This window comes from Chanodichthys erythropterus, chromosome 15, assembly GCF_024489055.1.
Source record: "Chanodichthys erythropterus isolate Z2021 chromosome 15, ASM2448905v1, whole genome shotgun sequence".
NCBI lineage: Eukaryota > Metazoa > Chordata > Actinopteri > Cypriniformes > Xenocyprididae > Chanodichthys > Chanodichthys erythropterus.
The window spans coordinates 6,141,040-6,152,715 of record NC_090235.1 but is presented as its reverse complement, the minus strand read 5'-3'; the positions used below and the strand labels follow the sequence as shown (position 1 = coordinate 6,152,715).

At 40.1% G+C, this 11,676-nt stretch overlaps 1 protein-coding gene and 1 non-coding gene across 2 annotated transcripts; both read right to left on the bottom strand.

The window, feature by feature from the left end:
* Positions 1-540: 540 nt before the first annotated feature.
* On the bottom strand, positions 541-11,000 carry znf687b (zinc finger protein 687b). Its single transcript, XM_067410930.1, has 11 exons — positions 10,933-11,000; positions 9,575-9,611; positions 7,172-9,476; positions 6,778-7,079; positions 5,583-5,767; positions 5,274-5,450; positions 4,992-5,154; positions 4,018-4,356; positions 1,421-1,533; positions 1,208-1,310; positions 541-1,130 (listed from the first exon to the last, which is right to left on the bottom strand). The coding sequence occupies exons 3-11, from the start codon at positions 9,453-9,455 to the stop codon at positions 546-548; spliced, it is 4,251 nt and encodes a 1,416-aa protein (XP_067267031.1). The 5' UTR covers positions 9,456-9,476; positions 9,575-9,611; positions 10,933-11,000; the 3' UTR covers positions 541-545.
* On the bottom strand, positions 4,441-4,579 carry LOC137002297 (small nucleolar RNA SNORA13). Its single transcript, XR_010891827.1, has one exon. It is a non-coding gene; the product is annotated as a small nucleolar RNA SNORA13 (small nucleolar RNA).
* Positions 11,001-11,676: the final 676 nt, after the last annotated feature.

Here is an 11,676-nt window from a genome sequence, read left to right as displayed (position 1 = left end):
GTATCCATGTTTACTTATATTGACCTTTTGACTATTTAAACTTTACAATCCATTTTTGACCTCATATATGTCTGTTCTCCTTGCACAAATGAAACTTTTTCATTCTCAATGATTATCAAAAGACTGATGAATGCTTCAATATAAATAAATATCAGTACTACAATGTCTGTACAATATTGTTACATTTAAAAGTCAGTGTTTTCCTTTATTCGTTAAAAAAAACCTTCACTAGCACCCTTTTTGCTTTAATGCTTTTGTGGATTGACGCTCAGCTCAGCAAACACCGAATTGCTCTAGATGTAAAGTAGTTTTTGAGCAATACAATGCTGAGGATGTTACAAACAGGGATCGATTGGAGGAAAGGGGGAAATAGCTTTAATATCTTTGTATTTCGGAAGACAGATCACATTACAATTATAACGACAGGTTAAATTTTCCAAATTATATGTATTCATTTTAAACTCGTCTTATTGGCTAGTTCAACGCAGTGTCCTGTTTTGCAATGGCTTTTCCTTTCTTTGCTTTTTCCCATCTCACTCCTTTTACTAGGGCTTGTCGGTCCTGTGTGCCGTTATGAAGGCCATGCCATGCGTGCGGAAGTGTGTGTTAAGGTCCGAGGTTTTGTCGAAGCGCCGGCCACACACCCTGCAGCTCACCCCTCCCTCCCCCTCCTCGCCCGCTTTAGGTGAGGACGGCGATCCGTCCTGTGGAGATGCGCCAGGTGATGCGTTTCCACCACGACCGTCATGCTGACCTTGACGCAAGCGGTGCGTGATGAATTTGTGTCGGCTGAGAGAGCCGGCCGAGGCGAAGCAGGCTCCGCACTGCAGGCACTGCTGAGACGCGTTCTCCGCGTCACAGTGGACGGGAATGTGGCGCTGAAACTCATCCCAATCCTGGGTGGTGAAGCCGCAGGGTGTGCAACGGAACATGCCGTCGTCTTCCTCTTGATCGGCCGGTCGGTTTTCAGACGCTCGAGTTCTCTTCGCTGGACCCGAGGCATCCTCCCCCGTGACGTCATCCGTATCGGCGCCGCCCCCTGCAGCTGGAGGTCCGCCCTCATTGTCAAGCTCAGATGAACTGCCCGCCCCGTCACCTGGAAGTGAACGCTTTCTGGTGTTTGGAGCATTCTGAGAGAGGAAATTAAAATTAATATGTGGACAGTTAAATATAGCAAACTGTAAAGACATAGAGTGTTTAAACTGACCGGTCTGTCTGTTGTCTGTCGCGCTCTAATGCCATGTCTGACCCGAATGTGCTTCTCCAAAATCAGACGACTACTGAATGTACGCTTGCCCTCTGAGCAGTGTCTGAAGAGAACAACGTATACAGAATTAGAAGAGATAAGTAATGAAATAAAGAATCATTTTAGGAAGGACAAGATTCAAATAAATTTGTGGTTGATGAATATTTGACTCACGGGCAGTGGAAGACTCTCTTGACGCCCTCGTGTATTATTCTGACATGTCGACGAAGGCTGTTGGCTGAACTGAACGAACGCTCACACAATCTGCAGGGGAACTTCTTCATTAACTAGAGGAAGAAATAAAAAAGCAGTCAATAAATTAAAAAACACAAATCTCTTCATGTTTTGGATATGGGTCATAGACAAATAAGGTTTTTAAAAGTGTAAAAAAACAATGGGGATATAATTAATATTGAAGTTTTATTAAGTGTTAACAATGAGATTGTGGTTTAATAAATCAATTAACACTGCTTTTGTCATTTTTTATACGATGGTCAAAATTTGTCACCAAAAAAGTCATTTGGATTAACCAAAGTTTCGGTTTTACCGAATGACACTTTTGGTTATACCAAATGATGCTATTTTCAAACAGTACTAATAGGCTGAAATCTAGCCATCTAGCTAGCAAAAGGAAAATCAAACATTTTATATTTAGTACAAGTTTTTAAAATATTACAACATTTTCCATGTTTTATAGTGGTTGTACCGAATGACCTGATATTTCAGGACATGTGTATGAGCAAATGAAAACATGAATTCTTCAAATAGTTAAGAGAGAATAAGTTACTTTGCTTCACAACCATGTGGTCCTTTGCAGGTGTCTGAATGATGTCACATCCTGTCACATGATATTGACCGCATGACTTGATCCAAAACGGTCTCTTTATATTGGTTACTCCGAATGACATCAATGAAATTCTTTCTTTCTCCTAACAAAGCAACGACTTCTACACATAATTTTAATAACATTTTGCACTATGTTGATATATGATGTTATAAAATCATACCAGAATAAAAAATATATACATTTATTACATTTTAAGATATTTTAATCACAAATGAAATGGCTGTATTGGCCTTTGTACGGTTAAACCAAATGACCTTTTGACACTTTAAAATCTTTAAAATACCTTTATATGTAGCAGAATATAATTAAAACTTTTTGGATTTAATAAAAGAGATCTAGTTGTGCTACCTTACATACTTTGGATGTCTTATCTTTTTTTATGTATTATTATTAAAGGGTCATGAAACCCCAAAACACTTTTTTTGAGATGTAAACAGATATGTATAGGCTGCACATCAGTGAAAACACTAAAGGTACTCAATGTTATTTATAAGTGAAAAATAGTTATTTTTGCATTTTTCAGAGCGATTTCTGTCTTTTCGGTTTGAAAAGCTGAGTCGGAGCAACGTCACAAAATCTGACGTCATTGTGTACTTTCGACCCAAGTATGGGCATGGTCGAACATGCTGACGTAGACCGTTTCGAGCGATTCTCGACATATATTCATGACATAAAGCTCATTCAATCCAATCACTGCGCTGTAGTATGCATAAGATTATGATTGCGGTATTATGCATGAGGAAGTATCACTTCTCTCGCCTCGGTCTCTTGTCATTCAGATACATGTCGTTGGTGTTCGTTTCCTCAGTGCTACAACACAGTGTTTTTTCCTGCGACGTGACCAGAGCAGAGGTTTGTGTGCATGTGGATTGTTCTGCTGTAATCTACTAGCACAAATGGAAAACATGTTCGCATGAGATCGCATTACAGCAGAGAATTCAAATGTCACAAAAGTGCGGCTCAAATATCACGCCTCTGCCTGCTCTAGCTGCGTTAAAACACGCAAGCCGTAGGCTGTTTCCCTCAGCACTGCACGTGTGTTGTTTGTATTTTGCTCGTGATGCGGTCAGAACTGGAGTTTGAATACGAACACATGAAAAATACGATTGTTTTTATGATATACCAGTTTTATAATATATCGGTTTCAGTGCGGAGCTCCGCAATGAGTTTAATAACACTAGCCACGTGGCACATAGCTCATACAGAATAAGGTATCCGTGTTTAAAGTTTTTATTTTACACATTCTCCTGCACCAAACATTAACCAGCATGGTGTATGCACACATATTTCATCAAGTCTTCTTCAAATGAATTTTTTGTGCAAACTGGACACTGATACAGTGGTGTAGCCTATCTGAACGCGACGACACGATTATTCGAATAGACAAAAGACTGATTTTGAGACTGCAGTGATCGTAAACGTTATCAAAGTAGCCTATTATTAGCCCTATTAAATATTCTTTCGCATTTCTCCCTTGTACTTGGGAGTTTGTTGTCATTTTCTCCGTGCTCATATATTAATATTCATTATTCTGTATAATGAGTGGGTTCTATGTCTGTGCTTCATTGGTTGTTCTCTCCCCTCTTCCCCCCCCTCTACACTCCCACTTTTCCAGAGCTTTACATGCCCATTTTAACAGAGTTTTTGCAGCTCAGAGGTGTGAACGACTAGGCTAAAACAGGGTGGTGACCCTTTAAGGTCTTTGGACAAAAAAAATGACTCGTCACGTCATTGACCAAAATATAAAATAAATATATATTTTTTAAATAAATACCATCAATTACAAGAAAATGCACGCACAATAGTATATAAAAGAATCACACATTTATTATAAAATATATCTCTTAGATAAAATATATATAATAACTTCTGTGCTTGAGGTTTTTTTTGTGATTGCTTCATGTATGTTTATAAGAGTACCAACCGTGCCGTGGTCATTCTTCATGTGGTCGATGTAATCCTCTCTCTCTGCAAAGCGTTTCTTGCACTCCCTGCACCTCCACTCCATATTCCCACTCTCTGGAGAACTTGGCTGCTCTTCCTCCTCATTCTCATCTTCTTCTTCCTCTTCTCTCTCCTCCCCTTCCTGCTCTCCCTCCTCTTCTTCCCCCTCCTCTTCCTCCTCTCCCTGTCCCTGGCTCAACTCATCTGAATTGTTTTCGGCTGGTTTGGGTTTAGACGTGGAGTTGTTGGCAGGAGCCGAGACAGGAGATGAGGTGGTGGGCGGAGTCTCTGCTTTGACAGACAGGCCTCTATGAGCAGTCTAAAGGGAAATATTGAAAGACAGCTCTGGTCAAAAGCATGAGCGAGACAGACAGGAAAATAAGACAATTCACACTGAGGTGGTTTTTGTACTTGGTATGAGCTTTAGACAATGTGATACACAGAAATCACTCTGTAAAAGCCAAACCAAGAGATTTACTGTATGCCTTTACTGACACCACATTCTCTAGAGGAAGTGAAAAGAATGGGTAACACAAAAGGCAAAATAACAATTCATTTTTTAGTTAGTTCACCCAAATGTATTTTGTATTGCTTTGCCTTCTGAAGCAAAGCAATACAAAAACGTATTACTTAGGCCTTTATTAACCCCCTGGAGCCGTATGGATTATTTTTATGATGGATAGATGTGCTTTTTTTGGGCTTAAAAATATTGGTTACTATTCACTCCCATTATGAAGCTCGGAAGAGACAGAATATTTTTTAATATAACTCCCGATTGTGTTTGACTGGAAGAAGAAGGTCATATAGGATGGCTTGAAGGTGAGTAAATTATGGGTCAATTTTAACTAACCCTTTAAATCAATTAAAATCCTTAAATGCCTTGTTTAATGACAACAATAATAATAAACTAGATCACAAACTTATTATTCAAATTATTATTGTTAATATATCTACCTTGATGTGTTCCATCATGGAGCCTTTCTGGGCATAAAGTTTAGTGCAGTCTGGACATTTGAACACATGCACTTTCTGTTTGGCCAGGTGAGTGTCAAAATGCATGTAGAGCAAAGGTTTCTGGGTGAACACAGTGTCACACATGACACATTTGTAGATCATTCTGTAGAAAGAGTATAAGAATAGTAGAGGATCAGAGTTTATATGTTTAAGGAATTTATTTTTAACATCAAAATATTTCACATCCATGGCTAATCATGAAAAGCTGTGTGTTCAACCTACTTAGCCTGTGCAGCTGTGAGGGCGGGATGCTGGGAAGTGATGTGCCCCTGGGCACTCTGCGCAGATTTGAAGGCCATCGGGCAATTGGGGCACTTATGAAACACCTCACAGTGAGCTGTCTGAATGTGGGACTTGATGGAATTCAAACCTCCGAACACAACTTGACAACTGGAGCACCTGGAATAAAGGAAGTAGATTTGAGCATGTGCAAGTGTAAGTGGGCAATTTTTTTATTTCCTTGCAGGGAATCTCAAAAGGAAACTGCCTGAAATATTATAAAACATGGATAGGAAATTGAAAGCCAGGAACCTGTAGCCGATGCGCCTGGCAAAGTGCAAGCAGGACTCTTCCAGATGGGTTTGAAACGTGGCCTGACGGGCAGTGCCACCACACTCCGGGCACACATGGGGTGCGCGGTGCTTATGGATCCGCTGATGGGCCGACACACTGCACCAGTTAGGCAGCATCATGGGGGGAGAGCAAAGCATACAAGTCTGAAAAAAAGAGACAGCAGGGGCAACATAAAGGAGTTAGTAAATAAAGTAATTTTCTAACTTATACACTGATTTTGGGCCCTATTTAAGAAACACGAGTAGAATAAATGTGTAAATTGATCGTAAACAAATTCTTATGTAAATGCACATTTCATCAAAAATAAACATTAAATGCATAACATTTCTTATGCAACAATTTACCAAGTCACACTGAATGCAACAATTTGTTGCAATGATTATTATTTGGTCTTCTGTGATGTACTGAACATGTCTGTTGAATTCTGTTGTTTTAAATAAGTCACCAAGTTGGCTAACATAGATGAGGCTTTTCGAAATTACAAAACTGACTTGTAATGATAGAAACATCAATCAAATCTGTATTGATTGCACCATACACATTTATTTTCTAACAAACGTGTACATAAATCTTTCTTAGTTAATAATATCACGTAATTGTTTAATATTTTATCTTTGATAGCTTTCAATTATACTGTAATGTTGAATATATGGTTATAATTAACAGCTAAATTTGAGGGAAAAAAATTCAATTTTTAAAATCAAATTAATCACAATTACAGAAAAATGTGATTAATTAGTTAATTTTTTTAATCAATTGACAGCGCGCGCATACACACACTTTTAATTCTGTCAGCAATGTTATTTACTTTTAAAAAAATGATATATATATATATATATATATATATATATATATATATATATTTATTACAGACACACACACACATTTTAAATAGTATATTTTAAATAATATAATTTTATTATTTTTTAAATAATTTATATAAATTATATAGATTATTTTATTTTATATATATATATATATATATATATATATATATATATATATATATATATATATATATATATATATATATACATACACACATAGTAAGTAGAAAATTCTGGTAGGGCATGTAAAAAAATAAATATAAAATCAGACACACCAGAAAGAAAATCATTGTTTACAATATTGCGTTTACAATTTTCCAACTTACTGAGTTAGGAGTAGCTCTGATTTGCTGGAAATGGGTCACTAATTCAGCCTTGCTTGAAAATTGGGCTTGGCATTCAGGACACTTGAAGTTGTGATATTGCAGGGCCTCTCCTTTCTTGCAGGGCAGCGGCATCAGGGCTTGGGGACTCTGGGGTCCACGGCGGGCAGGGCTGGGCTGGGTTGCAGCTGTGCCTGGTGAGGGGGAATCCTTCAGTGGACTGGAAGTGGATGGCAGTGTGGTCGTCCCTGTTGGGGTGGTGGAGGATGTCAGAGGTGGAGAGGACAGCGATGGAGAGAGCATACCTAAAGGAACAAGAACATTTACGGTTCAATATTAAGCTGAAGAAGTCCTATTCAAATCTTCACAAAAACTACAGTTTTTTTTCATAACTTACCAATGGGAGTAGTGTCTTGCTGACCAATCATCTGCTCCACTGTAACTGGTCTCATAACCAAATGTGAGCACTGCATGACCAGGCCTCGTTCCTTGTGTTCCCGAGCATGTAGCAGCAGGCTGCACTTATTGAAGAAAGCCAGCCGCTTTGCGCAGTGATTGCATGTCACTTCTATTCTCAAAGAGCGCCGGTCGTAGTGTCGTGCCAGGCTGCGCTCCAAAGCAAAAGAATCTCCGCACTCCAAGCATCGGTAGCCAGCAGCAGGCATAGGAAGACCCCATTCAGGGGGTGGTGGGGTCGAGAGGTCTGGACGATAGCTGGGCAGCAGGTTCTTGCTATTCAGGATCTTGTTGAAAGCCTCAACCAGGCTGGACTGGCTACGGGAAATAACAGCACCGGTGCTGTTGACTATAGACGCAGGTTTACACGGCACAGTTCCTCCGTTGGCGGTTTTAGCGACTGTAGGGCGCACACTTATTCCACCGACAGCTGGTGCGACTGGTAAAGTGGTGGCTTTTGTGATGCTTACTGCTGTGGCAGAAACTTTCATTTTATCGGATTGCACTGTCATTTTGTTTTGGACCTTGCTGGCTGCTGCTAACATGGCACTACTGGCTTCTAGAGTGGATACTGGTAGGGTTGAGCTTTTTACCACTTGACCAGCAGTGGTGTCATTTTTTCTGGCGCCTTTCGCAGGGGCGGCTCTATTTCCCGTTTGGGATTTACCTGCATCTTTGCCTGCATTGGCAGCACCTCCTTTACCTGCTACTCGGGTAACTGTGCGGGTGATGCCTCCTGTAGATGTCTTAATAGTCTTGATGCGGACTTTCAGTGGTCTGGAAGGAACATTGCTGCCAGCTACAGCTTTGCCACCAGTGCTTGGTGTCGAGCCAGTGTCTGCTGGTAGGGACTGCGCAGTATCTACCTCCATTTTTTCTCCATCCCTTTTTCCACCATCTTTACCATCCACATTAGCCACATCTTTTCCATTCTCTGTAGACCCTTTGTCTACTTCCATCTCCTCTTCTTCTTCCTTGGGTTCTCGAAGGGCGGCAGATGGTGATGAAGATGCCACCGCAGGGCTGCATGATCTTTTGGTAACTGCAGACGTTGGCATGGAGGACTTGGGCATCTCAGGCTCAGGGCTCTCCGGCGAGTCTCGTTCTTCAATCACATGCTCTGGGTTTCGCTCCTCTTGGGGGATACTCTTTCCGGTTCCTGTCTGGACTGGTGAAGAAAGCCAGTTCTGTTGAGCTCGAGGTGAAGCAGGTGAAGCCAAGGGAATATCACCTGGTTTGGGGTAAGCGCTGGGTGATATGGACGTGGAAGGAGGGAGAGAAGGAGACTGTGAATTTTCTGGAGGTGACCTCAGCCTGCGTGACAGTTTCGGAGGGGTGGGTGAGTCCGGACTCTCGTGGATGACTAGAGATCCTCCAGAATCAGGATCTGAGTCCTCTTCATCTGAATCTACGCGTCTAAAAGCAGACGAACTAAGACGCGGTGTTCCGTTAAACGGCTCTGTTAGAGATGTAGCAAGCGGAGATGATGCCACAGCCCCAGAAACTCTGGACCCAACTGAAGGAGAGGACGATGACGGTGAGGAGGATGTAGCTGTGGAGGGAGTGGAAAGAAGTGGTTTAGGTGGGGGAAAGAAAGGAGATGCTGCTCCACTTGCCCCACTAGGAACTGCATGGGCTTTCGCCTTGTCTGAACCTTCTATGTTCATCTCCTGCTGCATATGCTGCTGTTGCAGAAGCTGCATTTTCCGGGCCCTTCCGACAGAGTCTCCAGCACCTTGTGCCATTAAAGGCTTCAGTTTATTAAAGATGTTGCTGCCCTGTTTGGAACTGCCGGAAGATCCAAGGACAGATCCTGCATTTTCTGGAATAGTCTTTGAGCTGCATATGGGCCACTGCTCCCCATTCGGCTGGCAACGGGCCTGCGACATATGTACTGACCCACCAGACGACACAAATCCATTATGGTTGAGTGGGTCTGGTACTGAGTTGTCACCACCATCAAAGGGCTCAGGACGAACACGGTTCTTCACAATCACACTAACAATAGAAGGGTCACTCTGAGAATCCGAGGATGGGCTGGGTGATCTTATGGCTGAACTTCCACCCACTGAAGCATCACCAGACTTTATGAGTGATCCTCCACCTGCTCCTTGATGCCCCTCTACCTCATCTGGTGCAGACTGGATAGCCTCTTTGGCATCAATGTCAGGAATGTCAAACGCTGCCAACAGGTCATCAAAATCGGGGGTTTTCATGTCCCCCATGCCGGGTCAGTGGACTCAATCCTAGAACACAAATAAAATGTTTGAAAAATAGTTTGTAATAAGAATTGCATTAAATGGATAGTTAATCAAAAATTAAGATTCTGTCATCATTTACTCACCCTCATGTCGTTCCAAACCTGTATGACTTTCTTTCTTCTGTGGAACATATAAATAATGGAAGTCAATGGTCACCAAAACAGTTTGGTTGCCAACATTCTTCAAAATATCTTCTTTTGCATTTTGCAGAAAAAGGTCACACATGTTTGGAACGATTACATAATATTCAATTTTGGGCGAACTATTCCATTAAGTACTGTGTTTACATTATTTTCTATTTAAAAAGGAAATGTAATACTGTTCATACAAATCACAGTGTGATTTAATGGTGTCTTTCATGCAGGCAGGGGGTAATGTGTTATATTTTTTTTAAACAATATTTCATAGCAAGTCATCTAGTTACATAAGGTGATTTTGGTACATATAAAAATGTCCTTTTTGCACAAACATAGTTTATTAAAACATTTCAAGTATTCCAGCTAATTGTAATCCTAATAGAAACGGTTTCGTGCTGAGGTACCAATTAGGTAAAATTGACAATGCCTTTAGCCACAAGCATTCTGTTATTTTAATGATAGCCCGTTCTTTACTTCGACTAAAATAACAAATACATACATTACATAATATATAAATACATCGCGCTACAGCAAAATGACATCGAACGGCTTTTGTTAGCTTTGGCTAACAGCCACGTAATGGTTCTGTATAAACTTAGCATTGATGGCTGAACTGGAAGACATATTCACTTATGCGATATATATAAAAAATATATTTGAAACATATATATGGTAATAGTATGATCCAACACCCATTTTCCCTTTTGCTTAACAATGGTTTATTTACAGGTAACAGAGCCTGTTTAGCACGCTACAGCTGCTATGGTATCAACAAGAGAATCCAAACAAGCCCTCTTATATTAAATAACATTGCATGAACACAATATCGGCCAATAAAGAAAGATAATGATTCAAGAACCATTAAGCACGTTATAGAGATCAATTTGGTATATATACGACACACACAATTGCCTGAGAACGGCTAAAATCAGCATCTGACCTGGCTAACTACATATGGGGACCGAAACTGAATCGCTTATGGTACCATTAAAGGGCTTTTGTCACATTTAGTCCCTTAGGTGTGGTTTTGGTGTTCATAGAATGATAAATAAAGCGCTCGTGGGCTGATAAACAGATATATGAGGTGTATTTTCGGGTTTGTTCTGTCATGACGGCGGGGTCCGTGCTGCCCCGTCGCGAGGGTCATTTAAGCGCAGGCCACTGCATGTGCACGGCAACATTTACCTGTTTATAAATAACCTCACATGGATGCCACATTATGTCTTAATGATCATGCATTTTTATGTACGTGTGTATTATTTTCTGATTGTGTATTTTCATGCACGGACAGTTATTTTGTTTACCTGTTTTTTGAGATTCCCGACTATCCTCGCTCCAGATGAAGCGCCTTAACTTCCCGTCATCGATCGAGTACGGCAAGGTCTTGGCAGATAACTGTGATAACAATGGACAGGAAAATGATTTTTCGTCTTCTTTTGTTATATTGTTATGTTTGCATGAATAGATCTTGTGAGAATTAGCTTTTTATATTAAACTCAAGGAAAAACATGAACATTATGATTGAATTTTATGGATGTATAGTCGTTTTGTATTTATATCCTTCCAGGATCTCATATTTCACTGTCTTTAGGTTGATTTGGTTTAGGCCTTGGTTAGAAGGTTTCTGATTTTTATTTTTTTTTGCATCCCCCAAAGGGCAGAAGCTTCATGTTTATCATAGTATAGTATTGTAAAGTATTATAGCCCATAACTGAATAGAAAACAGACTAGTTTCTTTTCTTATATGCTTTAGAAATGCTGTTGCCATTTCATATATTATCCACAAAAATATTCTTGCATTTACAGACAACAGACATTTTATCAATAGATTAGCAACCAATATGAAAGACTAATACTTTATACACGAACACTGTACATCACAGTTAAACTGTTAATCATCATTATTGCGATTACAAGATAAAAATGACAAGATTAAGATGCAAATGCATGGATACATAACAAATCTTAACATAAATCGTGAATGGCCAGGTTCCTTGTTTGAGAGGTAATATATATATATATATTTCAATCAATTATTGATCATCTCG

Coding starts and splice junctions, on each gene's coding strand:
- znf687b (XM_067410930.1), bottom strand. CDS start 9,455: ATGGGGGACATGAAAACCCCCGATTTTGATGACCTGTTGGCAGCGTTT. Junction 7,080..7,171: donor GCAAGACACTACTCCCATTG/GTAAGTTATGAA, acceptor TTGTTCCTTTAG/GTATGCTCTCTCCATCGCTG. Junction 5,451..5,582: donor GCCAGGCGCATCGGCTACAG/GTTCCTGGCTTT, acceptor CCTTTATTCCAG/GTGCTCCAGTTGTCAAGTTG.